Genomic DNA, 27331 nt, shown 5'->3' on the forward strand with positions numbered 1-27331 from the left:
AAAGATAATTCATATCGCTTATGTGTTGATTACCGCAAACTAAACCGTAAAACAATTAAAGATCATTATCCTTTACCTTTAATTGATGAAATTTTAGACTCTTTAAGTTCAGCAAAGACATTTACTACATTAGATTTGAAAAATGCATTTTTTCATATTGATATTGAAGAAAACAGTTAGAAGTATACATCATTTGTCAATCATAATGCCCAGTATGAATTCCAGAAATATCCCTTCAGATTAAGTGGAAGCAACATATTATTCCAGAAATATATTAATTTCATTTTTCGTGAACTTTTAATTGATCAGACCGTCATTATTTACATGGATGATATTCTTATTCCTTCCGTTGATGAAGTGGATGGTATAAACAAGGTGAGAAAAGTCCTTCAAATTGCCTCTGAATATGGACTCGACCTAAATATTAAGATATGCCAATTTCTCAAGCGAAAAATAGAATTTTTGGGTCATGTGATTAAAAATGGAAAAATAATGCCCTCTTCCTGCAAAACCTCTGCAGTTCAAAATTTTCCCCTGCCGAAGAATGTGAAAGACATACAAAAATTTTTAGGACTTACTGGTTACTTCCGAAAATTTATTCAGCATTATGCATTAATTGCTGAACCACTCAGTGATTTGCTTCGGAAATCAGCTCCATTTGTTTTTGGACCAGAACAACATCAGGCATTCTCTGTTTTAAAGGAAAAGTTAAATTCTTATCCTGTTCTCGACATTTTTCGTCCTGGCGCAAAACTTCAGTTACACACTGATGCAAGTAAACACGGATTTGGTGCTATACTCCTACAAGAGTCTTCGAATAACATCTATAACCCAATTTACTACTTTAGTAGAAAAACGACCCCTCAGCAGGAAAATTATTCAAGCTATGAACTTGAAATGTTAGCAGTCATTGAAGCAATTAAAAAATTTCGACATTATTTGAATACTAAATTTATGATTGTTACTGATTGTGACGCATTCAAGAAAACATTATCTAAGAAAGATATATCACCTAAAATTGCCCGATATGCCATGTTGCTTGAAGAGTTAAATTATGATATTATTCATCGCCCCGCAACAAAAATGAACCATGTAGATGCCTTAAGTAGATATCCTGTATTGATGATAACTCAAAATTGCTTGACAGATCAAATCGCTGCAGCTCAACAAAATAATGAAAATTTAAAAACAGTAATTGCCCTAGTCAAGGTAAATAAAGTAAATGACTATGTAGTTAAAAATTGTGTTTTGTACAAATTGATAAATGATCGCGAATTGCTCGTTGTACCCAAAGATATGCAAACAGAGATTATCAAACATGTACATGAAAACGGTCATTTTGCAGTAGCCAAAACTGTTGATGTTGTACAACAAAATTATTTTATCCCTAACCTTAAACAAGCTGTCGAAACTGTGATTTCCAATTGTGTGCATTGTATTTTGGTAAATAAAAAACGTGGAAAGCAAGATGGATTTTTGAATCCAATCCCAAAAGATGATCGCCCTTTAAGCACTTATCACGTTGATTTCTTAGCACCTTTAATGTCTACAAATAAGAACTATCAACTCATTTTGACCGTTATCGATGCATTTACAAAATTTTCACCATTCGAACTCTTGACAGGTGTAAAAATGCGTTCGAACGAAGATCTAGAAATACTTAATTTACTTGAAGAAGAAAATGAACAAAAATTTCATGATGATAGAGAATTGCTTCGTAACACAGCAAAAACAAACATACTTAAAATTCAAGAGGAAAATACGAAGAATTTCAATAAAAAACGAAAAATTGCTACTCAGTATCAAATAGGAGACTTTGTTGCCATACAAAGAACTCAGTTTGGTACAGGTATGAAGTTACGACCTAAGTTTCTTGGTCCCTACAGAGTAACGAAAGTCAACCCAAACAATCGGTATGAGGTCACCAAAGTTGGCACACACGAAGGCCCTCACTCGACTACATCTGCTGCTGACTTTATGAAAAAATTGACAAAAACTCCAACCGACTAACTTTGTCCCTAAGAAAAAAAGGAAGAAGAAAATATTAGTGTTTTTCTTTTTTCTTTTTTTTTTTTTGGTGTTCCTGTTTAAATTCTGCTTTTGATGATGATCGGAGCTTCAAAACCCACCTGATGATGATGAGTACCATGATGACGACAACGATGCTGATGACTTAAATAATGAAGATTAGGACAACGATGATGATGTTGATGATGATGGAGGAGCAACGACTTGATGCCAGCCCGACTCCAAAGGATTTGCAGACCCCCTTTTTTTTTCCTCTTTCCAAGAAACTTTTTAGAACATTTCATTTTTTTTTCTCTGAACGAAATTTTACCAGTTCACGAGGACGTGAATAATCAGGATGGACGAGTGTGGTGATGTGTTATTTTCTAAGACGCTTTATTAAGAACTCGAACTCTTGTGAACTATGTTTTTATTATTCCTATGCGCGGAGTGAGATTGTGCGCGACGCGACCAGTTTTGGCGGGTTGAAGAGGAAGGAATGATGGGAAGTGTGGTGGAAGACGTGTTGTTCTCGATGTTTTAATGTTTATTGTTCTATGTTCCTGTATTCGTCTTGTGCTGTCAATTATTAAATGTTTATTAGTATACGATGTCGTCATTATGCTTTCTTGTGTGAAGAATACTCCTAGACCAGCCGAGATCCTTACATATATATATATTGTGTGTGTTGGGGGGGAGGGCACCATCTTTGTCAGTACCACGGGACACCCAGGTGTGTAAATCGGTCCCTGTTGCTGCATGAAATACAAATGTAATCCAGTAACAACAAACTGATGTCTCTTAAAATAAAATTTAAAATAGCAAGAATCAGTATAGATTAAAAAATGGTAGATTAAATCTTATAGAATCGGCTTTTACAACCATTTTCAGGTATAACTAAACAGCTAATTACGGATAAATTTAGTGAAATGTAAATGATTAAGAAAAAGTTTCTTCAATTCACACAAAAATGTTTGAAGCATCAAAAAGTTGCAAAAGCTTTTGTTTGTTTCAGGGGTTGAAACAAGGTTTTCATATTTATCTGAGCTTACAGACTCTTTAGATAAAAATTTTCCTTCAATCTTTTTCTTTTATATACCTACAGTAGGCGCCGCTTAATGTGATCACGGTTAATGTTATCATTTGCTTAATGTTATCAGAATCACTAAGTTCCGTAACATTTGTACTAACCCATGTTAAAAAAGTTGTGTATTGTAACCAGTGCCTTTGTTTATTGTTGTCACTTTTTCATAAATTTTTGATTTTTTTCCCCTTTTTGTTCCTCAATCAAAAGAAATACAAAGGCAAACCCTGACAGTAGCTTCCAGAAAAACAAGTTATCTTCTTACCAGTAAAGCAGATTTTCTTTTTTTCTGCTCAGTTACACTAAAAACTTCACTTTTAGATGATCAAACATTTTAACCATGGAGAGAAAGCGCAATAATTTAACTGTCAAGAAAAAAAATTGACATTTTAAAATGCATTGACAATTTGACCATGATGAATCAAAGATGCTGTAGAACAAGTAAACATTTCTCAGTCATTACTTAGTAAGTTACTAAAAAATTGGTGATGAAATTGAAAACAAAATGAAAATGTAAACAACAAGCGAAACCGTGCTAGATAAAAATGGTGCAGTTGAATCTGCTTTGAAATTAGTATTTATGAATGTCGAGGAAAAGAATGTGCGAGTAAAGAGTTGGTTAATGCGACAAAAATCAGACTTTACTCTTAAAAGGAAAAAAAAGACTGTAGCATCGGACGGATGGTTAAGTCGAAAGGAATAAAAAGAGCTATTAGATTCTGCTAGTTTAGAAATTTATAATTTATATCTGCATTTAGTTGAGTTATTGTAATTTTCATTTGCACTTGTAAAAATAAATGCTTCTTGATTGAAAAAATCATTATTTTGTGTGTCCTGGATTCTTTTCGGTTATTGTTATCGATTGGTTATTGTTATTAACCGTGTTTGTCCCAAAGTGATCACATTAAGCTTTCTTACTGTAGCTCTCTCTCTCTATATATATATATATATTAGGGTGTCCCGAAAAAATGAAAGTCGTTTTTTTAAAACGCATACCCTCTTATTTTTTTCCTTTTATATCAAAACCGTTGGAAAAAAAGTTTCATGCAATTTGAAGCACGGTAACCCGTGCCGACTTGCGGCTAAAGGTCTAAACGTGTAAATAGCACGTGTATTCATATAAGCAAGCGAATGCTGGCGACGCGATATTTTGCAAAGCTCAAAACAACTGTAAATAGTGCACAGAAAACAAATGAAAACAGAAAAACATATGTTGGGGGGAGGGGGGCTTATCCGTAGTAATTTGCAAACCGTCAAACATGTCAGTACGAATACATTCCGGTCAGCGAGCGCAGTATAGTCCTTCCATAGGGAACGAAACATGGCAGTGGAATTGCAAAGTTTGAAAAAAGGGATATTTTTAATAGGAGTCGTAAAACAACAAACTACGGGCTTGAAACTTCCCTCTAACGGACAAGTTCTGTCGGTTTTGTTTTATAACATTCGAGAAGTAAATTTAACCATCAGTGAAAGTGCAAATATCGCTATTCGGGAATGCATCATCCTTTGGGAAAAGGCACGCGTTCCCACCAAAAAATAAATTGCTAAATTGTGTGAATAAACTTAAAAACCTGTATCAAATCTAGAGAGACTTACAAAAAAATGCAGAGAAACTGCAAGAAGTATTCAGGCAGCGCCAACAAGAATTTTCAAGTATTTTAAACAATTGATTCTATATTGCACATGCTGATGCACTTCGGTTAATCAAAATAGAGGAAGATGGGACTGTTGCCTGCTTTGAGTGCTCAAAAATCAAAAGATCGCTTATCTATTGTTATTTTATATGGATGTGACGGAACAACTCATTGCTGAGTCTAAACTGGATAATTCCACAGGAAAAGAACAAAGGCTGTTTGAAAGGCAGTTTTAGATTGGAATGTCGAAGACAAAGTTAAGTTGTGATATTACAGCTTCCAGAACAGGTCCTTTAAGTGGTTCTTGCGCTATTCTTGAGCAAAAATTTGATAGAGAAAAGCTTTCCTTTGCTTGCCGCCATCACATATATGAACTGATCTATCTCACTTAAATACAGTGCTATGGAGGAGCTGCGGAGTTGTTCCGAACTGTACCCTAACTTGGAAAATTTACTTGACTTTTACCGTGCTGAACTTAATAATATTACGCTCAGGGATGACTATCAAGAGTTGACAGAACTGCCTATCATATTTTTAGGTGGATATACCAGAAAATGAATTTAAAATAAGACCACCGGGAGTCATTCACAAAGTTCGATGGATGGCTCGAGCGATTTACTCCCTAAAACTATTCTATTTAGTTCACAACTAAAATTAGATACGAAGGAAAATGAAGCATTGTTTGATGTCTGCTTTTTTGTAGTGACAATATACGTGAAACTATGGCTTCAATGCATTTTGACAGTCTAAGCACCCAAAAAAGATTTGTGCTTTTTGATAAAAGTGTACGAAAATGTGGACCCAATTATCTCAAAAGCTGCTCAAAAATTCATCCAGCTTTTATGGTATGGTCAATAATATTTCATTCCTTTATGTGAAAGAGACTGTCTCAAAGCTTAGTGCAGTAAACGATGCAAGACTGTCTCAAAGCTTAGTGCAGTAAACGATGCAGCTGAAAGAGCGGTAAAAATGATGCAGAACTTTCATGGTTTGCTAACAGCTGATGAGGAACAAAAACAATCTGTTACGTTGTGTTCAAGAGCAGAGGACGTTCTATTCTGACTGCAAAAAGCAAACATTGAATTAAAAATATGTACAGTAATGTTTCTTTTAGTCTAATATTGTTGTAAATATCTGCTTTAAATAAATTGATGTCGCGTGTAGTAATGAATTATGTAGTTAGCAATTTTTCCACTGTAGTCGCCTTACAGGATTTTAGGTCCAACTTTGACCTCAAGTCGGCACGGGTTCCCGTTATTTAATTGCAATGGAACTTTTTTCTCATGTTTCTGAGGTGAAATGGAAAAAATTTGGAGGGTATGCGTATTCGATTTCACAAATTTTTTTTTCGCCATTATATCTTGGGACTCCCTAATATATATATATATATATATATATATATATATGAAGGTAAGTGTTGGATATCATTTTGATAGAAAGAAAACTTTTAAGTATCGATTTCATGCAAAAAGAGTTAATAAGTCAACCCTCGTTTATCGCGGTTACTTCGTACCAGACTTGGCCGCGATAACTGAATTTCCGCGAAGTAGGATTCTGTATTTATAAACCGAAAATTTTCCTTATTAGAGTACATAAAACTTATTTACGACTATTTAAATAGGTTTTTAAGATAGAGCACCCTAGAGAGAAATGAAACAGCACCCTTAGCCATCATTAAATTTGTATTTTTCAATATATTGTACAAAATAATACACTAGACTAAAAAGATATCACGTTATTAACTATTTGAAAATAAACTACACACACACTTGTAGTTCTTACACACTACTACTAATCTATGAAAATAGCTCAACTTGTTTGATGATGAATTAATTGCCAGGTTAGTGACCATATGTGCCCCCGTTTTTCCTCAACATTCATCCTCATTAAAGGTATAACGTACACAACTTAAAAAGCTAGTACATTGTTGAACACTACAGATGTATCCCTTAGTAATAATACAGTTATTTCTACTTTTCAATAAGTGCTTAACGGTTAGAATGAGATAGTGATTCCCTTCACTTTCTTCAGAGATTTTATACCTCCACTCCCTCAACTAGTTCAACTATATATAGCCCCTCAAAAGAGCTCACCTTACTTAAAAGACATACTTTGTTATTCTTTTGTAGTAAAAAGTTTACACGAGCGCATAAAAAAGGTTAATTACTATATTTGGAAAGAAAAAAAAACTAGAAAAACTGCGATGTAGTGAAGCCCCGAAAGTCGAAGCGCGAAGTAGCAAGAGACGACTGTAATTAAGATGTTTTGCAAAGAAATCATTTAATAAAAATCTAAAAGAAATTTATGGTTTTCATGTTAGGAAATTTTTTACAGTCGCAGATGGAAAACTATGATACAAATGGTAAAGGTAAATAATTATGTGCTTTCTGCGCATCAATGATTCTTTATTTTCTCCTTTTTTTTTTCTTGTAGTAAATTCATCTATAATGTCCTCATAATCAAATTTTAAGACCAAACTTCCTTCCATTGATGATAAAGCTAATGGAGATAATTTACAATCAGAAATAAGAGTACGCAAAGGGCACTTAATTCTCTTCAATAGCGAAAATGATCGTTCTCCACTACTTTGTCAATTGGAGATTGGCAAAGTCAAAAACAATTTCAAGGCTGTATCTACAGTGGCAAAAGTATCCATTATACAGAGTTTATGGATTTTTTTTTTTGAACTTTTTGGTGACTGAACTTTCTTTTTCGATGGTTGAATTAATACGAATAAATTCATCAGGAAAAGATTCCTCCAAACCACAGGAGTGGGATTTTTGAAGATCTTATGCACTTTCTAGAATATTTTACTTATTGCATTCAAACAAGCAAGAAAATTTCTTTAATATACCATCATAGGCTGACATTCTGAATTAGATTTGTAATTAAATTATCACAGATTACATGAAAACAGGAAATCTTGAAACTTTGCTTAGAGTCTAATATGACTTCTTCACATTGTCCATCATAAAACTGTTTTGGAGTTTTTTTCTGTGTTTTTGCACTATAATCTAGAACCAAAGCATTTGTTTCTTCATATATTTCAAACTGAGCATGCATAATTGTGATAAACTCAATGATGTTAAAATAATTTGGTACATATGGCAGATCAAGAGATGGATTTTGTAAAATTTTTCTCATATTGTCTTCTCTTTGAAGTATCCCATATTGTGACACATAGAGCTGTTTCTAACTTTAACATCTTATGCAGAGCATTTGCATAGTTTCTAGCAAATGCAATTCATTGACATTCAAATTCATTTCTATGAGAGCTTTCAAAATTTCATTATGGTTATGCCTCAGTCCTTTTGTATCTGCAGGATTTACACACCAACTTGTTACTGCTCGTGATTTTAAAGTCAAGAAAATCTTTTTTGTCAAGTTTCAAAAAAAATTTTGTTCCCTTTAGTTGAAGTCCCCACACACTGGTCCCTAAAAAAAAAGGATGCCAGAAATTTGGTACCCCTTTCCTTTGATGCCCTGGGCCCCCGAATGGCCCACCGTAAATCAGTCCCTGTGCAGCAGTCGCGTATCATCTGCTTCAATAATCAGAAATTATTGCAATTTACTTTTTTTAACAATTATTTTTTTAACAATAATTATGAATAAAAAATGTATAATACTTTCTAAGCTTTCTTATTCTTAAATTTAGGAACTCATGGAACCTCAGACTGCTCTTTTAAAATATGTTTTAGAACAACCATATTCAAGGGACATGGTATGTGGTATGCTTGGGCTTACAAAGCAGGTATGTTTTGGCTGATATCACTCTTAGCAAGTATGCTATGTTAGAAGATGTTTGAAATGAATGTAAATAAAATAAAATTTTGATAAAACAATAAAAATATTTTTGATATATTTTCATAGCAATTATTAAATTGTAAAAAAGCAGTCGAAAACTTTTTACTATGGAGTGAGTAAAAAGGACAACAACGTGTATAAAGTACAAATAAAGTAGTATAAAAGAGTTAAAAACTCGGCAAACAGCTGTTTCGGGGCTGTCACATACAAGCCCCTTCATCAGTGCTAAAAAGAAAAGAACTAAAAGTCCCAACAATGTAAACCGCACGATAAATGAACAGAAAATGGAAGGCAGCAAAGTAAATAGGCATGGAAACCGGAAACACATACGTCACAGAACAACGACACCTATAGTGCGGGAAAACGTCACAAACAGAAAGTTTTTTAAAGATAAGATTTCCAAACACTGGGGAAAGGGGGAGTACTTGACAAATCATTAACTATTGAAGCAGAATTTTTCCAAATGTAATAGGATTCCCAAAAATCTAAATCATAAATCGAGGAACACCCATGAATAACCTTGGCAGAAGAAAAATCGAAAAAATGATTGAAAGACCAACAGTGTTGTGCAATCAAGGAACGTTTTAAATCTTGCTTCTTGACATAATTTTCATGTCCTTTGATACCGAATTTAAGAGAACGTCGGGTCTGTCCTATGTATGTCATTTGACACTGACAATAAATGCTATAAATGCCCCATCGGTCAAGTTCCAGAACCGGGTGTTTTAGTTGCGAAAATTTTAGTTTGTTGATAGGGGAAAATACAACTGAAAAATTAAACTTTTTTGAAATTCTTGCAATTTGAAGACTGATTCTTGGAAAAAAGGGTAAAACAACCAAATTAGAACAATTCATCTTAGACAGTGCTTGATTTTTATAAGTTGAATTGATAAGTTTCTTGTGTTTCATTGTAGTAACGTATAGGATTTTCCTTTAGTTTAAGAACCGGAGCCTTGAAATAGACTGCAAGTTCTGGCGCCAGACTACCACTGTTAGGTTCTTCAAATAGCTTTGACCTCTTCCTCTCTCTCTAGTTAATCTTCAGGGGTCTGGCCAGAGGATATTTGGGTCTGTTAACGGACCTTTCACAAAATTCCGATCAACCAAAACGAACCTTTCACAAAATCCGGATCAACCAAAACGAACCCTTCACAAAACTCTGATAAACAAGAACGGATTTTTAACATATTGTTTATTGAAAGAGCAAATCTAAAAGCAAAATAGTGCATATTAAACCGATTATTTTTGGAATCTTTTTTAAAGTCAAATTAGAGGGGTCCACCTTTACAAAATCTGCTAATTTTGCAAAGAAAAAAAAAAGCACTCTTGTGATGCTCCTGCAAGCGATAAATAATTGCTACTGCCAAATAAATATAATGCTTGTTGTTTGTTTCTTGGAAAGAAATTAACAGCTGAAAATAAGTTTGGTTTTAAATAATTTTGTTAGTTTGTTTTATCACACCTAAATAGCAGCGGTGTTCTGGGTATTTTTTCTGGAAAAGGCATAGGTAAGCACTTTTCACCCTGCTCATGATTTACTAAACAATAATAATAATTTATATCAGCAAAATGAACTTAGAGCTGCAAAGGGATAGTAAATATGAATGGTGGGAAAAAAATATGATCGCTTCAGAGAGGGTTACCAACTTCAAAATTATCGCCATTTAGCGTCTGGTGTTAAACCTTTATAATGACTTGATTAGAAAACATTCTCATCATTTTACCAGCTTGTCAATATTTGCGATGATGCATGTTGTGTGGTGCGATGTGCGATGTTTAACTGTTGTTTTGGGAGAAAATTATGTGTTTGATTTTTCGATGCTAACAAGGATGATTAACTTTAAATGAACTCTTTTGATTACCTTTTTTTTTTCTTTAGATGTCTACATTTTGAAAAATGGAATCTTTTAACATCCGATATGAAAATCATATATTGTTCTTTTTTCAAGATAACTTCGCTTCATTAGGATGCAAATAAATAAAAAGTCTCATTCTTTTTGTTAAATCTCTCATTTCAAGTTTTAAAAGCAAAATTCCATTTTTTTTTTATGAGTCAAAAATTAAAATGCTGAATCGATGGTTTAATTTTTTTCTTTTTTTTTGCTTCACCTGTACTCACAGATATTAATGATATGTTTATCAAAGGACTCCAAAATGCAATTTTAAAATATTTTTATCAAAAATATTTCTTTTACAAGCTGTTTTTATACTTTTGATACCTTCACTTTGAGAATTGCGATCTCTGCATCCACTATGGGAATCCGATTTTTTAAATTTTTGATGTTTAGTATGCTTTGTTAAGAGGTAAACAAATAAAATTTCTTTTTATTTTTGTTAAAATCATGGAATTTATTAGTTTTAAACGAAATTCTATGCTTTTTAAGAGTGTCTTGGTTCAAAAAGTTAAATGCTGAACCCTTGTCTGAATTTTATTTATTTTTTGTTACAATGATTTTAAATACTGTACAGAAATAGTATGTAGAATGGTAGATAAATATTACTACTTGAGAGAGCGATGCTGCCGCCCCCCTCGCCAAATACTAGAAAAACATTCCAGAATGATATTCTCAACATAGAAGAGGAAAACACTCAACTTTAAGTTTAAATGATGCAGTTTGTGCCCTCTCTAAATTCTAAAATTTCGTTTTAGCAAAAAAAAAAAAAAATTCCGCAAAATTATTTGATTTTTCAGAAAAAACGGACCCTGTAAAAAATCCTGGACAGACACCTGATCTTCTACTATCTTGTAGTAATCTTGCCAAAAATTATCCTCTACACAGAGAAATTGATCTTATAAAATGGGTGCAAAAAAATTTTTTTTTTTTTTTTGGCTGCTCCATAAGTAAACTTAATTACGTAGTGAGAAAATTTGAGCAAATTTTATGATAATTTTCAATTAAAATGCAAAAACATCAGCGTCGTGGAGCCTTAATAGAGCTTAGAGCCATGCGTTAAGAACTAAGGTCATTTGCAAGACAAGAGTCTGCACAAACAATTTTGCATTATTTGCAGCAGCAATGTATGTCAGCTTGTATCTGAGTATTTTTCTCTGCTGTATTGATGCATTGCCCCTATTTTTAGACCAAGCAAAGATGTCCTGTATTAGAAGAACAACTGGTAGAGATAATTGTTTCTGCTATGGAAAAGTCTGAGCATGAAACGGAATCCATGGAAGATGGAGGCCCTACCCAATTGCTTTGGCATCATTTGTCAAGCCAGTTAATATATTTTGCTGTATACCAATATGCAAGTTTTCCTCATATGGTTCTAGCATTGCATAAAAAGGTAATTTATTTATTTATGAAGTTTCATGATTTTTTAGTACAATTTATTCAGGGATGCACCCCAACCCCAAATATTGCCACAACTCCCAAAAGCAAGAGTCCTCCCCCCCCCCAAAAAAAAAGAAAAAAATATCTCTGAAAACAGTCCTTCTCCCCTCTTAGATGAGCAACCTTGATTTATCTGTGTTCATGACCTACCTACTCTTAAGCTTCCATTTAATCATATGAAGCATTTTTTAAAACTTTATGTAAATTATTAAAATGTTTTTTTGTACTTTAAAGTAAATGAATTGAAGGTATATTGAACACTTTAAGCAAAATGTTTGATTGCTGTTGGATTATGCCAACCAAACTTCTCACAGAATTGGGGGGGGGGGGGTGACGGGGACTTTGCTACAGTTTGATGCTTTTTGGGGAAAACTTTCATCACCCCCATAAATATTATTTTTAAGTAAATATCTAGTCAATATCAGGGGCTCAGATTGAAACCTTCAGAGTTTTAACACCTTCAGAGTTGAATTACTTGGGTTATTTCCCTTTAATATTGTGCATTCTTTTTTTATTTTGTTTACCTCGTGGCGTTGTTTCCTTTCTCTTTCTATCCTCTTTCTTTTATTTTTTCTTTTAGTTTGCATTTTATTTTAAATGTGTTTCTTATGTGTAATTAAAGTTAAGTAAAATTTCCTTTAAGTAATTTCCATTTAGAAATATAAGCTGCTTTTACTGCTGTATTTTCTGTTGTCTAATATTATTATGTAAAGTAGAGTATTGTCTTAATTCTTATTTAGTTGAGTGCTCGCAATTTGCGTAAAGGGAGAGACCATCTGATGTGGGTTTTGCTTCAATTCATATCTGGAAGCATTCAGAAGAATCATGTATGTTTTTTTCTTAATGTTATTGCATATGTTTATTCTGTGCATTTAGTTTTTGCCTGTTGTTCAGTAGCTTTATGAACCATAATTTTCAGTGCTAACTGCGTCTCTTACTAATTTCTAAATATTTTTAAATTTTAGCTAAATGACTTTTTACCTGTTATGAAATTGTATGACTTCCTCTATCCAGAAAGAGAAGCTTTACCTTTGCCAGACATAACTAAAGCTAGTGCAACACACGCCTTTGCAATCACATCGATCTGGATACACTTAATGAAAAAGGCACAGCTTGAACAGGTTACGCTTCAACGAAGAATGCCTGCTGCTTTATCTGGCCATTTAGAGTTTGTATATATTTTTTCTCCTGTTATTTTATGTTTTGATTCAGGCATGTCAAAAGGAATTTAGCTGAATCTCATATTGCTTTAATGAAATTTAGTGAGGCCAAGTGACAAATAATCATGATTAACCAATAAAGTATATCCAAATATATTTAACAAACAAGCTCATAGGAGAAACAAAAGTGGTTAATGCAAGTGTTAGAGTTTTAGTTTTCATTATATTCGGACGTACTAATATGTTCCAAATTGTATTTATTTTCATTTATTCAAAATGAAAGGTGTCCCTGCTGTCAATGAACTTTAAAGCAGAATTATGCAAACTAGTAATGAATAAAAAGTAAAGGAACTTGTTATTTGAACTAAGAATGATTATTGTTGTAGCTGCGAAGGTAAGAGCAATATATTATGTTTTTGTGTATAGTATTTCAGTAAAAACTTTGACTAAGAAATGTCCCTTGCAACTTTAACAGATAATCACAACAGACTGAAGTATACTAAGTGTTCAGTGATTGGGGTGCATATATACAGTAGCGTAACTATGGGGTCTAGCGCCCCTGGGGAACTAAAGAAATTGCTTCCCCCCCCCCAGGTTCAGAGCCAATTACCAGAAGTCATTGTGACCTCCATTTTTTTTTTTTTTTTTGAAACATTTTGATTAGTTGATTCAACAAATAGGAGGCAGCATTGTAATTTTTTTTCTTATTTTCATTTTTAGGATTGTTTTCAGTGATGCCTAATGTTCCTTCTCAATAGATGTTATGTATTTGTCTCTAGCTCTTTTTCTTGCAGGGTTTTTATTTATTTTATTTATTTATTTATTTATTTTTGTTTTTAAAGCGTTTTTCAAATTCTATAATTAAAAAAGGAACTCTTAAAAAAATTTTTTTTAATCGTTGAAATCCTGCGCTCTTGGCGAGAGCCACTCCTGCCAACCCCTAGTTATGCTACTGCATATATGTAGTATAAATGCAGTTAGCTGAAGAGAAGATATTTATATTCATTACCTTTATTGAGTTGTAGTAGAGAAAGATTTGAAACAAAAGTTTTGAAAAGTTTCATTTATACCAAAAACTAATTTTTACTATCAATCATCTGAAAATTTTATCTATTGATATAAAAGCTATTATTACCGTTTCCTCTTAATGTTATCTGAATGCAGATTTAATGTCATAAACTATTTTTTGTTAAAAAAGAAAAAGGAATTGGCGAGATGCAATTAAAATGTAAGGTGAAAATTAACTAAATTGAAATCTAACCTAAAATATCTTTGCAGCGCAAGTGTCTTACTAAATTTGAATGAAAAATTTATAAAAAGTAGAAAAAATAATTTACAAAAGTATGTTCAACTTATTTTGTACCTGAATTTTCCCCCTACTGTATGTTTTAAGTACTTAATGTGTTTTCTCTATGTTTTGCGAGTAATTATTTTCTAAAACTGCCATTAAGTCTCTTAAGTTGACTTTGAAATTTTTTATTATTATAAACATTATGCACAGAAAGGGGGGGGGGAGAGCATACAAATTAAAAATTATTTTAGGTACAGCCCAAAAAAAGTTGGGAAACACTATGGTACTTGTTTTTTTATATAACAATTTAAAAATTATTTATCATTTTGAGAAAAATAAATAGGCTACTTTATTTTTTCTTCCTTTCAATATTCAAAAATAACATGAAAGTTGAAGACAACCAATATTTTTATTCATAATTTTTTTAATCTGAGGATTGTAAACAATATGCTTCAATGTTAATAGGAGTACTTTCTTCCACGAGGAAAGGGATTCTGTGTAATTGTGTTTTGTCAAAATTCTGGAACTTTTGGTCCTTTAAATATTCTGTAAGGTTTTTGGAAAATCCTTAAAAGGTACTTAAAAACTTTTGTGACTGAAAAGTGGTGACCCTCCTTAGATATAAACTTTATTATTCTCTTGATGATTTTTTCTTTCTTTTCCGCCTTTTTTTTTTCTTTCATTTTTAGTGAACTAAAATGCCATGGTTAATTTCCTATCTGTATCAAATTTTCAGTTTCTTTTCAATATTGATTCAGTGATTTAATGTTTTTATTCTTTTAAATAAAGCAGACAAAAATTAAATTTGCATTTATTTTTAAAGTTCTTATAAATTTTTATTCCTCCTAATTTGACGATGTAAAGTCATCAAAATATCAATGCTTTTTGTTACATTGATCAGTCAGTCAGTTATTATTCTTTAAGTATTTGCTTTGACTCTAATTTTAAATCATTTATTTTCTTTTTCAAATTTAGCTACTTGCAAAGAAGTGTAAACAATAACAACCCTCCTCTTAGCTTAGGGACAGATTACAGAATATCATTGTTATGTAATGCCTGTAAGTCTTTTTGAAATTATCTTATTGTTTGTTATGAAAAAGGATTTCAAAAATTCATTAATGGTTAAAGACTTGGGGAAATAGTATTAATTATAGAGTATAATTAAACCAAATGTCCTATCCTGTAAGATATCAGGATGGCAGCTCGAATAAAGAAATGTTGGGGAAACATCAGAGACGTATTTGGATGTGAAGCCGCCATGGGCTTTTGAAACTGGCTGCCCTACAGGGGTGTTGAAATTAGAGTTGGAAATAAAAACACATTTTTTTAATACTTAAAGCAGATTTTTTTTTAATTCAAATTAGCTTTTTTTTATTATTTAAATCATTTTTTTAATGAAATCTAGTTAAAATCAAATTTGAAATGCATTAATAATCAACTTTAAATAAATAAATTATAATTGCTAATTCTAAGTAATAATAATTAGCATATTAACGCTGTTCATTACACTTCATTTACTTTTATTAATTAATGATATTTTAATTTAATTAATTTATTAACTCATTTTTATTTCCTAACATTATTCATAAGAATAAACTTTAGCAATAACAGAAGTTTCTGAAAGTTTAGATACTGCTAAATCTAATGTAATAATAATAACATATTGTTATAGAGTTAGCAATTTCTATTTAAAATTGATTTGAATTAAGAAACAAGCAGTTATATACGCAGTTAGTATGTTAATCTAAAATTGGTTGTTTGTTCAACCAACAAAGTAAATATCCTCTTTCACGGTTAAAAACTTATTCTTACATAATAATAAATCAATATTTTTCTAACAGATTAAGAACTATTTTTTGAAATTTAATGCAGTTTTTGAAATGAATAATCTCAGCATATTTGTCTGAAAAATAACTTAAACGAATTTGAAAACATATTTAAAGATTTAAATGAAACAAAAGTTTTGAGGCCTTATTAACACTTTGCAATTTGAAATAAATTAAATAATAATACTTAAAAAAAACAATGTGTTCTAGTCCAACAGATGCAACGATTGTTCTTGCGCTTTGTGGAATGGCATCTATGTCTATGTTTTTGAAACATTGATGTGGTCAGTTAAGACATAGATGTTAGAGGGTCGATGTTTTGCTTTCAATCATTCACGTCTATCACGTTGGAAGGACTTTCCTCTTTGTTTTCTATAGAAGTAGACTTATACTCATGGGTGCAAGACCTTCCGTCTCAGGACGGATTTCCGTCTTGGACAAAATTTCCGAGACGGAGGTCGGGACAGAAAGAAATTCGATGACTTTCTTTCAGTTTTCACTTAAAAACGAAAAGTTGAGTGTTTAAAAAATGTGCTTTAATTACTGGACCGTTCCATAATCCAAATTCACATCAACATTCTCTCAATTTTCTGCCGTGGGCTTGTTTTGTTTGCTACCTTCTTTTGGAGGAATGCCTTTTAGACTCTAGCTGCTTGACTTTTTTAGGTATAGCTCTGTTATTTCCAACACACTGCATTGCAGACTGAGGAGTTGCTTGCTATTCTCTCTGAATTTTCGAATTGATCGCCTTCGGAAATAAATTCTTCGATGACTTTCCTTCAGTTTTTAGTAAGAAAAAGAAAAATTGAGTGTTTGTTAACTCCTGGAGTTTTCCATAGCCACGAATTTACAACGTGCTTTTGGAGGAGTGGCTTTTAGACTCGCGCCGTTTGACTTTTTTTTAGGTAGCTCTGTTATTTCCAACTCACTGCATTACAGACCGCGGAGTTGCTCGCTATTCTCGCTAATTTTTCGAATTGATCGCCTTTCGTCTTTACTTTTCACTTGCTATTTTCGATCATCCTTTCGTTTTTTTTTCTCATTTGCGTTTTTTTTTTTTGCAAACTTTACACGCATAAATGAAAATTATGTGAGCTCTTTAATTGTCTTTCAGTTGAATCTGAATCACCGGTTAAGTGTGATTGCTGACGGGATGAAATGTTTACGCCACATCAAAGGGCGTCCACCCATACCAGGTAAAATGGGAACTATCAGGGATTTTGAAGATTTTAATGAGAATGGGAATTTCGGAAAAAAATCGGAGGCAAATTTCAAGCTGGTTTGAAACCCCGATGGGCAACTGTTCCTGCATTTTTGAAATGTTTCTAGTAAAATATTCTAAGAAATGAAGAATCACTAAGTTCCAATGACTTCCAATCTACTCACTAGAATGAAAATAGGGTGGGGGGGGAGAGAGAGAAAGGAAACGAGAAAAATAACGTCAACACGAGTTTGCGAAAAAAAGCTGCTCTTAAGTCCGCAAATTAACCCACAATACTTAAGTCTTAACACATTCATATTTTGGAGAATCTGGGGGGGGGAGGGGGGCTACTTAAGGGCTCCAGAATAAAAAAACGGAAAACTTAATTTTAAGCCATTTTGAAGCTAGAAGTGGTTCGAGATTTTTCCTCTGCAAACTAAAAAAAGGGTCAAAAATATTTAGGCTGTCTTTAATGATGTAAAAGTGGGGAGGGTGAGGTTTAAAAAAAATCGAAAACTGGAGTCTTAAAAACACTAATCTAGGCATTCTTTGGTGAATTTATGAGAGATGGTTTCGGTGTTCTAACCTAAAAATATTTTGTAGCTGATGCATTTATAACTATTTGAGGCTATACTAAAATGACTTAAGAGAAAGGGTATTTGGGACCCTCTCTCGAAAAAGTTTGTAATTGAAGTCTTAAAACTTTTAGGCTGTCTTTGGCAATGTCAAGAGGGGAGGGGGGAGGGTCTCTTTAGGCGAAATTCTAAAACTGGAGTCTTAAAAGCGCAACTTTAAACCACCTTTAATGAATATAGAGGGTGGGGGTACGGAGTTCCCCTCCTCCTTCAAAGCTGAAGTATTCAGAACTCTACTTTAGGTAATTTTTGAGGGACTTAAGAAGAGGAAACTCGAAAGGCCCCTCTCGATAAATTTTAGAAATTAAAAATTTCTAAAAACTTTGGTGATGAAAAAGGGGAACCACAAATTTGAGTCAAATTTAGTGAACTTAGGGGAAAGAGTTCGGGGGAGGGTCTCTCTCTCCCGAAAATTTCTCTATGCTGAAGTTTTGAAATGCCATTTTGGCTATTTTTGAGTGAATAAAGACTTTGGGAAATCGGGAGTCTTTCTCGAAACATTTTCGAAATTGGAGTCGTAAAACTTTGGGTTGTCTTTGGCGATGTGGGGAGGGAAGTTGCTCTTTCAATAGAAAAATAAATCTTAAACACAAACTTACACTGCCTTTAGTGGGCTTGCTTCACACAAGGAAAAGGGGTATTCCGCCGCCCAGCCCGAAAAATTTTCGTTTCTGAAGTTTTAGGAACTCTGTTTTGGGCTGTCTTTGGATAACTTAAGTGGGAAGGGAGTCAGAAGCTTCTGTTAAAAATTTTCTGAAATCAAAGTATTAAAACTTTTAGGCGGTCATAAGTCATGTATATAGGTAAAGGGAATACTGTTAATTGAAAAAAATTTAGAAACTGAAGCCTTAAAAACTCAAATTAAGGTCATTTGTGGTGAACTTAGAGGAAGGGGTTCGGGAGTTCTCTTCCAAAAATTTTTCGATGCTGAAATATTTAAAACGCTACTTTAGGCTGTATTTGAGTGCCTTTTGAGGGACATGATTCGAGGGCCCTACTTGAGTGAGGATTCAGTTCCCCTATTGCTTTTTTTAATTAATGAATATTGGATAGTGTTCCTCATTTAAAAAATACTCCTTCACTGAAGCTGTTTCTTTTAATTGTTTTTTTTTACCACCGGCTATCATATAAAAGAATTCTTTTACAAATGAAGACTGGGGAGAGGGTGCGGGGAATGGTGCCAGTTCATTAATCGTCCATACCCCACCTTTCTTTCTTTTCTGGCTTGTTCACGCTATCTTGGGTAGACTTTCCGATCAGAACTGATTTATGTTGTAAAAGTGAAAATCTTAAGTCCCAAGCGATTTTATTGCTGCAATAAAAAGGTTTACCATCGTTAAAAAACCAATGGCTTGGAGTCCCGAACCCTTTTACCCCTAACATCGTCCAACATCGTTTAAAATTGCATTTTTGCAACTTCAATTTCGAAATATTGCCGAAGGAGAGTTCTTGAACTCCATCCTTTTGATAATGCATTCAAAACACGTATAAATGTTATGAAAGACGGAGTAGAATTTCGTTTTTAAAACTTTACTTTCAAAATCTTCAAAGCTTCAATTTCGAGGAGAGCCAGCGCCGAAGCCCCCCCCCCCCCCTTCTTTCTATAATATTTTTGAAGATAGCCCAATATTGTGATTTTGGGACTATTAGTATGAAAAAATTGATGTAAGAGAGTCCCTGAACCCCTCTTTTCCCTGAACTTCACCAAATCGGCCTATCATTGCGTTTTGTGGACTTCAATTTAAAAAAATTTCTGGGGGAGAGCCCCCAGACCCCATTGGTGGTTTTTAGGTTTTTTTTTAACTACGAGATATCAAAACCCTTATGTATTACAATTTAAACTAGGTCCATGTTGTTAGAAAAAGTCAAAAGCGAAAAATTCAAAACTGCCATAGTCAAAATCTACAAACATTTATGCTCATAAAATTTTCCTTAAGCACGCATGTGGGGGGGGGGGAGAGGCTCAAAATATTTTCCGTTCTGAACACATCACCAACCTTGCACCCATGGGGGGGGGGTATCAAGGGCTCCAGTTTAAAATATCAAAAAACGGAATTGACAGCCAGTTTTGAAGCTAGGAGTGGTTCGGGATTTCTCCTCTGCAAACTCTTAAAAATTTAAAAGTCAGAAATGTTTAGGCTGTCTTTAGTAATGCAAAAGTGGGAAGGGGTTTTAAAAAAAATTGAAAACTGGAATCTTAAAAACACTAATTTAGGCAATATTTGGTGACTTTATGGAGATGGTTTTGGTGTTCTTACATGAAAATGTTTTGTAGCTGATGTATATTAAAAACTATTTGAGGCTATACTTAAAGGACTCAAGAGAAAGGGAATTTGGGACCCTCTCCTTAAAAATGTTGTAATTGAAGTGTTAAAACTTTTAAGCTGTATTTGGCAATGTCAAGAGGGGGGGGGCTCTCTGTAGTCGAAATTCCGAAACTGGAGTCTTAAAAGCACAACTTTACACTGTCTTGGGGTTTGGGGTCTCCCTTCCCCGAAAAATATTCAAAGCTGAAGTATTCAGAACTCAGTGTTAGGTAATCTTTGGAGGACTTAAAAGCATTAAATTCAAAGGCTTTCTCTCAATAAGTTTTAGAACTTAAATTCTTCAAACTTCCGTGATGAAAGGGGGAACTGCAAATTTAAGTCAAATTTAGTGAACTTATTGGAAGGAGTTCAGAAGGGGAGGAGGCTCTTTCCCCCGAAAATTTTTCCAATCTAATGCATTAAAATGCTATATTTTGGCTGTTTTTGAGTGAGTTAAGAGTTAAAGAATTCAGAGATTTTTTTCGAAATATTTTTGAAATTGATGTCTGAAAACTTAGGGTTGTCTTTGGCGATGTGGGGAGGGTTGTTGCTCTTTCAATAGAAAAATTAATCTTAAACACAAACTTACACTACCTTTAGTAAACACAATGAGAGGGGAGGGGGGTATTCCGCCGCCCAACCCAAAATATTTCCGTTTCTGAAATTTTAAGAGCTCTGTTTTGGGCTATCTTTGGATGACTTAAGGGGGAAGGGTGTAGGAAGATTCTTTCAAAAAGTTTATGAAATTAAGGTATTAAAACTTTTAGGTGGTCATAAATCATGTTTATAGGTAAGGGGGCTACTATTCCTAGAAAAAAATTTAGAAACTGAAGCCTTAAAAATTCAAATTTAGGACATTTGTGGTCTATTCAGAGGAAGAGGTTCACGAGTACTCGTCCAAAAATTTTTTGATGCTGAAATATTTAAAACGGCAGTTTAGGCTACATTTGAGTGCCTTAAGAGGGATGTGATTCGGGGGCTCTGCCAGGGATAAGGATTCACTTCCCCTATTTCTTTTTTTAATAATGAATATTGGAAAGTGTACCTCGTTTAAAAAATATATCTACTTCACTGAAGCGGTTTTTTTATTGTTAATTTCACTGCATGCTATCTTATAAAAGAATTACAATTTCGCTTTTAAAACTTCAATTTCTGGGAGAGCCCAAAGCTCCCCCCCCCCCCCTTTCTCTAATATTTTTGAAGGTTGCCCAATATTGTTATTTTGGGACTATCAGTTTGAAATAATTGATGTAAGAGAGTCCCTGAACCCCTCCTTTCCCTGAATTCAAAATGGCCTAACATTGCGTTTTCTGGACTTCGATTAAAAATATTTCTCGGGGAGAGCCCCCAGACCTGTTATTGGTGGTTTTTAAGTTTTTGGAATTACGATATCAAAACGTTTATTTATTACAATTTAAATTCTTAAAATTCAAATCAACCACAGATTCCAAAACTGGCATTGTTAAAATCTACAACATTTTTACACATTAATTTTTTCTTAAGCGTGCATGCGGGGGAGGGGGGGGAGGACTGAAAATATTTTTTGTCTTGAACCCATCACCAAACTTGCACCCATGCTTATACTGTGTGTTATTAACTTAACAAGATACAACAGTAAATTATCACATGAAAGAATCTAGTGCTGTCAGATCTTCGTATTTTTGAGCCATTTCCAGTTTTTTAAACTTTGTCCATGTTCATTAGGGTGGAGTGCAAAAAACTAAATTGAGAAATACGTAAAGCCTATGTGCGGAAAAGTTGCCTCTTACCATGCCTATTTATCATACAGAATTTCAACTAAATCAAGTAATATTTTTTAATGCCCATTTGACTTTGAATTTTAAGTAATTAGACTGATTTTTCACCAAACTGGCGAAAATGGAATGATAAAGCATAATTACCTCTCATTTGAAACTTCGTGTGTTTAAAATGAAACTCTTGATAAATAAATACTTAATATATAGTTAGTTGAATTACCTAGGCGATTGCGAAATTGCTTTCAAACGTGTATTAAGTGGGCTTATCGCACATGCTCCACCAGTGCATTGGTTGGTTAACTCTCTCTTTTAAAGTATTTCATTTAGTTTCATTTATTTCAAACCATTAAAATTATTACTTCAAATGTAAATGAAGACACTGTTTTTGCATATACAACCCAAATTCAAAATAATAGAATACTTTTCCCTTTTTGGAAAAAAGTTTACTCTAACCAAATGTAAGTGCAAATTAGGTATTTAAATGAATGTGCCACCTTTTTTAAACCTAAAGTGTACATTTCATATCAAATATACTTAATTAAAAAATAGTATTAGACAGAATAAACAAAAAGTGTATAGTGATGTGGGTTTACATTGAGTCAAAAAATTAGAATATTTTCATCTAGAGGGTGAAAAACATTTTCAAAAGAAACAGCATCAAAGCTTGAATGCGTCATTTTTGCTGGATTCAGTGCTTTAATCTTTTCCCACACGGATTCGACCATCGCGTCTGACACCATTTTAATACCCTCTTCAACGTGGCAACGAGTTCAATTTTGTTAGCGAGCACTAGATCTTGAACCACTTACTTTACATATGATGGTACCATGAATTCTTGGTCGTACTGAGATTGGTAGAGTTGTTGGAACGGTTTAATACCGAAATTCCTCTTTCTGGTTTAAAATTAAGTAGTCGATTTAGAGGTGTGACACAGAGTAGAATCTCGCCGAAAGATAACATGGGTCACTGAACGTGTCACTGCTGTGCCTCAGATGAAGTATCATGCAGAATTATTGATAAACAGCGGAAGTCATACATTGTTTCATCATAAGCATGGACAGATGGGCCATAGGGGCCATGACCCCCTCGGAGAAAATTTCAAGAATAGTTAAAATCCCCTTTTTTTTTGAGCAAAAATGCAAAAAGTTTCCCTTATAACAGGAGTGCCCCCTTCCTGAGAGCAAGGGCACACCCTCTCAATATTGTGCACCACCCCAAGTAAAAGCTCCCCAAATAAGAAAAATACCCCTTAAAACATCCCCCTGAAAATTTTAATGACCCCCCCCCCAGGCGAGCACCCTTGCTTATAATGCATACAAAGTCTAACAATAAGGAAAACAATGACGGGGGGGGCATAGCCACCCTGAAAAAGTTTCAAAAATAGTTAAAACCTTTTTTAGAGCTAAATATAAAAAAATCCCATAGAAGTCTAACAGAACATAAAAAAAACGCCGGGGAGCTGTAAAACCACAATGAGTAAGTTTCAAGTATAATTTTTTAAACCTTCTTTCCTAGCTTAAATTGAAAAAAAAAATTATTGTAATTCATGTGAAATCTAACAAGAATGGGAACAATGCCAGAGGGAGGTCATGATCACCCCACGAAAATTTCAAAAATATCAAGTGTATACCAAATATTTGGGATCATTTAGCATAATGGGCTCGTCTTGTTAGATGTGTTTACTTCCCCCATGGGGAAAGAAAAGGGTTGTGTTAAAAATGTGTTAGTAAGTGTCTGAAAAATTTATGACCGCGGTGTCTCCCACAAAGCGAGCAAGAATAACCGGATGGTTTCTGTTTTCTTTGGAAGGTAAGCGTATTTTTTGCTGTTAAGGTAAATCAAAAATAACAATGATTTCAAAATCTAGAGAAAATTTCTGTCAAGTTTCATATGTAATTCAATATAAAAATGTGATACTTTGAGAAATAGATGTAGCAAACGCTTGCTTCCAAAGACTTTGCCATTCACCGAAATTTTTTTGTCCTCTGTTTTTTGTACCAGTGGCATGCTCGTACTCGTACCCCAAACCCCAAAAATATTTTTTACACTACTCCACACTACAGAACATAATGGCAATGTTATATTTTGTAAATAATAGAATAAAATATTATTTTTGCAAATTGCTATTATTTTTGCAAATAATAGCAATGTTATATTTTGTATATAGACTACAGAGTCTACCACGGCCTAACAATATTAAAAGTCTACAAGAATTAAGTTTCTGGAGCTTCAAATTCAAAAAATTGCTGATCCACTAAAAGTTACTCATGAATTGCCTACAGTTGCAATTAGAGTTGAATTTGGAAAAAAAAATTTAGCAATTAATTTATTGAAAGATAGTATAGAATGTGTTTTTAAGTCTATAAATTAGTAAAATTCTTGAGGGTTGGGCCTTTTAATCTCTCCTCCCCTTAATATCACCAAAAATCATCTAAAACAAATGGTTTTTTAAAGCTACAACTTCGGGAGAACGCTACAAACCTCTTCTCTCTTACCATTACCAGAGATAATTAGAATGCATCTTTAAGACTGCAAATTAGAAAAATTTCTTGGTGTCTGCCTTCAAATTTCTCCTCCACGTACCATCACGAAAAGATCCGCCGGAGAAACCCCGTACCTCCCTCTTAACATTATTGGCGATAATGTTTGCGTTTCTAAGGTTTCAATTTCGAAAAATGGGTTGGGGAGGGGGGAGTTGCACTGAGCCTTTACCATTTCGAAAGAGAGTTAAAATGCATTTCTAAGATTAGAAATCAGAAAAATTGCCAGAGAAGAAGCTTTTGCAACAATAATGGCTAATTTGACACAAGCCACAATTTTTTCTCTTTCCTATGCACTGCTACCACTTATTAATATGAATTGAAGTTGTAATCTTTAAAGTAAATGTATGTTCAGTTGGTATATAGCCTTTTACTTTTAGAAGAATGGATACGAATCTTATTTTAGGATATTTTTGTGGGAAGTGCCAATCACTGGTGACCTGACAATTACTGGGGGTGTTGCCCTATGTTCAAAATTAAATTTTGTATATAGCTTCCTATTCTACTAATCATTTTAACCACTTATGATGAAGAGGGAGAGGGGAGGAGATGACCCCATGTCAATGTTTAAAGCAGTGGCAGATCCAAACTATGAATTTGGGAGGGGAACTTTTTCAGCAATTTATGTTTAGGGGGGGGGGGTATATGATATTACTTATATTTAAAAAATAACCATGAAAATTGAGCTATGCAACTTATCCTCTGCGTCTTAACGCGTATTATAAAAAAAATTGTGCATTCCAAATTCTGCAAGTAAAGCTCTCAAAAAATAATTTAAAAAACCGTTTTGCCCATTTCTGTATTTGTATTGTTGTTTTTATATTTTAATCTTAAAATGTTCACCAACTGATAGGGGGGTCCAGGGGTTCTCTCCCGGAAAAATTTTGAAATTGTAGTCCTAAGAACAGTTCTACACGGTCTCTGATGAGGTTACACGGGGAGAAAAGGTTCGGAGGGGGGGGGGATCTTCGATAAAATTTTTTAGAAATTGAAGTTTTAAAAAGCGATAGTTGTTGACTGTAAGGTAAGAAATGGGACTTTTTGGGCCTTACCCCGATAGATTTTTTTTTTTTTTTTTTTTTTTTGTATAATAGATTTGAATCGATCACCCCTCCACCCGATATTTTAAAATTGTAGTTCCAAAAACGCAGTTACAGACAAACTTTGATGATGTTACGAACAGTGGAGTTCTGGGGCTCTTCCCAAAAAATATTTCGAAACTGAAGTCTTAGAAAACGAAGTTTTTAAGAAATATTAGTGACGAAGGATTTAAACGCTCTCCCCCCTCTTACATTTTTCGAAATTGTAATTTTTTTTCATTTTTAGATTTCCAACGAGAGCATTCGGGCCCTTGTCTGGAAATTTTCGTAATTGTCGTCTTAAAAACGTGATTGTAGACCATATTCAGTAACGTTAGGGGTAAGGCTATTTTTCAAATTTGAAGCTCCAAAAAAGCAATATTAAACGACTCTCGACGTTTTCAGAATGCAAGGTGTTAGGTAGTTTGAAGGCCTGAAAATGAAATTTGAGGGGCGCTTAAAAGGTTTTGGTGGGGGAAAGGATACTTCCAGAGCATAGCATTACGAAGACTTTCTTATTTTTAAACCGAATAGGAAAAAGGAATAAAAAAAGGAAGGAGGATAAAAGAAATAGGAGGTGCACGATGTAATTAACTGATCAATAATCTGCCACGATTTAAAAATTTCTAGGTTCATTTCACTAGAAATTTTGATTATTTTCGCGACATTTTCCCCCTTTTACGAAAATAATTTCGTTTTCCCCAGGTACGTTCTATTCTTCTCTTCAATTATAATAAATGTTTTAAAAAACATTCTAATCTGCCCTCTGTGGCGGTACCCCCCCCCCCTCTGGTTGTGCCACTAAATTGTGGAAGCTTTGCTTATAATGATACTCTACACCAAATAAATACAAAAGACAGTTTAAACAGGTTTGTGTTCAAAAAGACTTCTTTAAAAGATTAGTACTGGAAAACAAATGAAAAATTTTACTCCACTCTTGTTTTAAAAAATTTTAGGTACACGTGGGATTTTTTGAGGGGAGGGGAACATTTCCCCAGTTCCCTTCCGAGGATCCGCTACCGCTATTGTCTAATCGCTTTTCCTGAAGCCTTTCGTCAAATTCTAAAAAACAAAAAAAAAATCCTGTACTCTGTTTTCTGAACAGTCTTAGGATCATTTGGGGTTTTTTTTTTTTTTTTTTTTGAGGGAAAAGGGAAACATTCCCCAGTTCCCCTCCTGGGATCCGCTTTTGCAATTCTCTCTTCACTTTCCTTGTGCCTTTCTTCAAGTTCAAGTTCTAAAAAACAGAATAATTTTGCTATACTCTGTTGTGACAATTTTTAGGTACACATGAGATTTTGGGGGGAGGGGAACATTCCCCTAGTGCCCTCCGTTTACCCGCTTTTGCTATTTACTAATCGCTTTTCCTGAAGCCTTTCTTCAAGTTCTAGTTCTATAAAATAGAAGAATTTTCCTGCACTCTGTTATGAAATTTTTTAGGTATCTCTGAGATTTCGGGGGGGGGGGGGGGGGGGGGTTAGAGCATTCCCCCTGTTCCCCTCCGTGGATCCACTTCTGCTGTTGTCTAATTGCTTTTCCTGGTTCCTTAGTTCACGTTCTAAAAAACGGAAATTTTTTCCTGTACTCTGTTTTCTGAACAGTTTTAGGTACTCTTGGGATTTTTTTTTTTTAAGGGAGATGGGGATGGGAGAACTTTCCGCACTTATCCCCTCTT

The 27331-nt window shown here is 33.8% G+C and overlaps 1 protein-coding gene across 1 annotated transcript in view; it reads left to right on the forward strand.

The window, feature by feature from the left end:
• LOC129234670 (mediator of RNA polymerase II transcription subunit 23-like) overlaps nt 1–27331 on the forward strand; it is a 125640-nt gene that overhangs the window by 36971 nt on the left and 61338 nt on the right. The window contains exons 9-13 of the mRNA XM_054868714.1: nt 8381–8476; nt 11611–11814; nt 12602–12688; nt 12827–13029; nt 15288–15370. Of these exons, the coding sequence (XP_054724689.1) occupies nt 8381–8476; nt 11611–11814; nt 12602–12688; nt 12827–13029; nt 15288–15370 (673 nt within the window). The remainder of the gene's footprint in view (nt 1–8380; nt 8477–11610; nt 11815–12601; nt 12689–12826; nt 13030–15287; nt 15371–27331) is intronic.

Source organism: Uloborus diversus, chromosome 1 (genome assembly GCF_026930045.1).
Source record: "Uloborus diversus isolate 005 chromosome 1, Udiv.v.3.1, whole genome shotgun sequence".
NCBI classification, from domain to species: Eukaryota; Metazoa; Arthropoda; class Arachnida; order Araneae; family Uloboridae; genus Uloborus; species Uloborus diversus.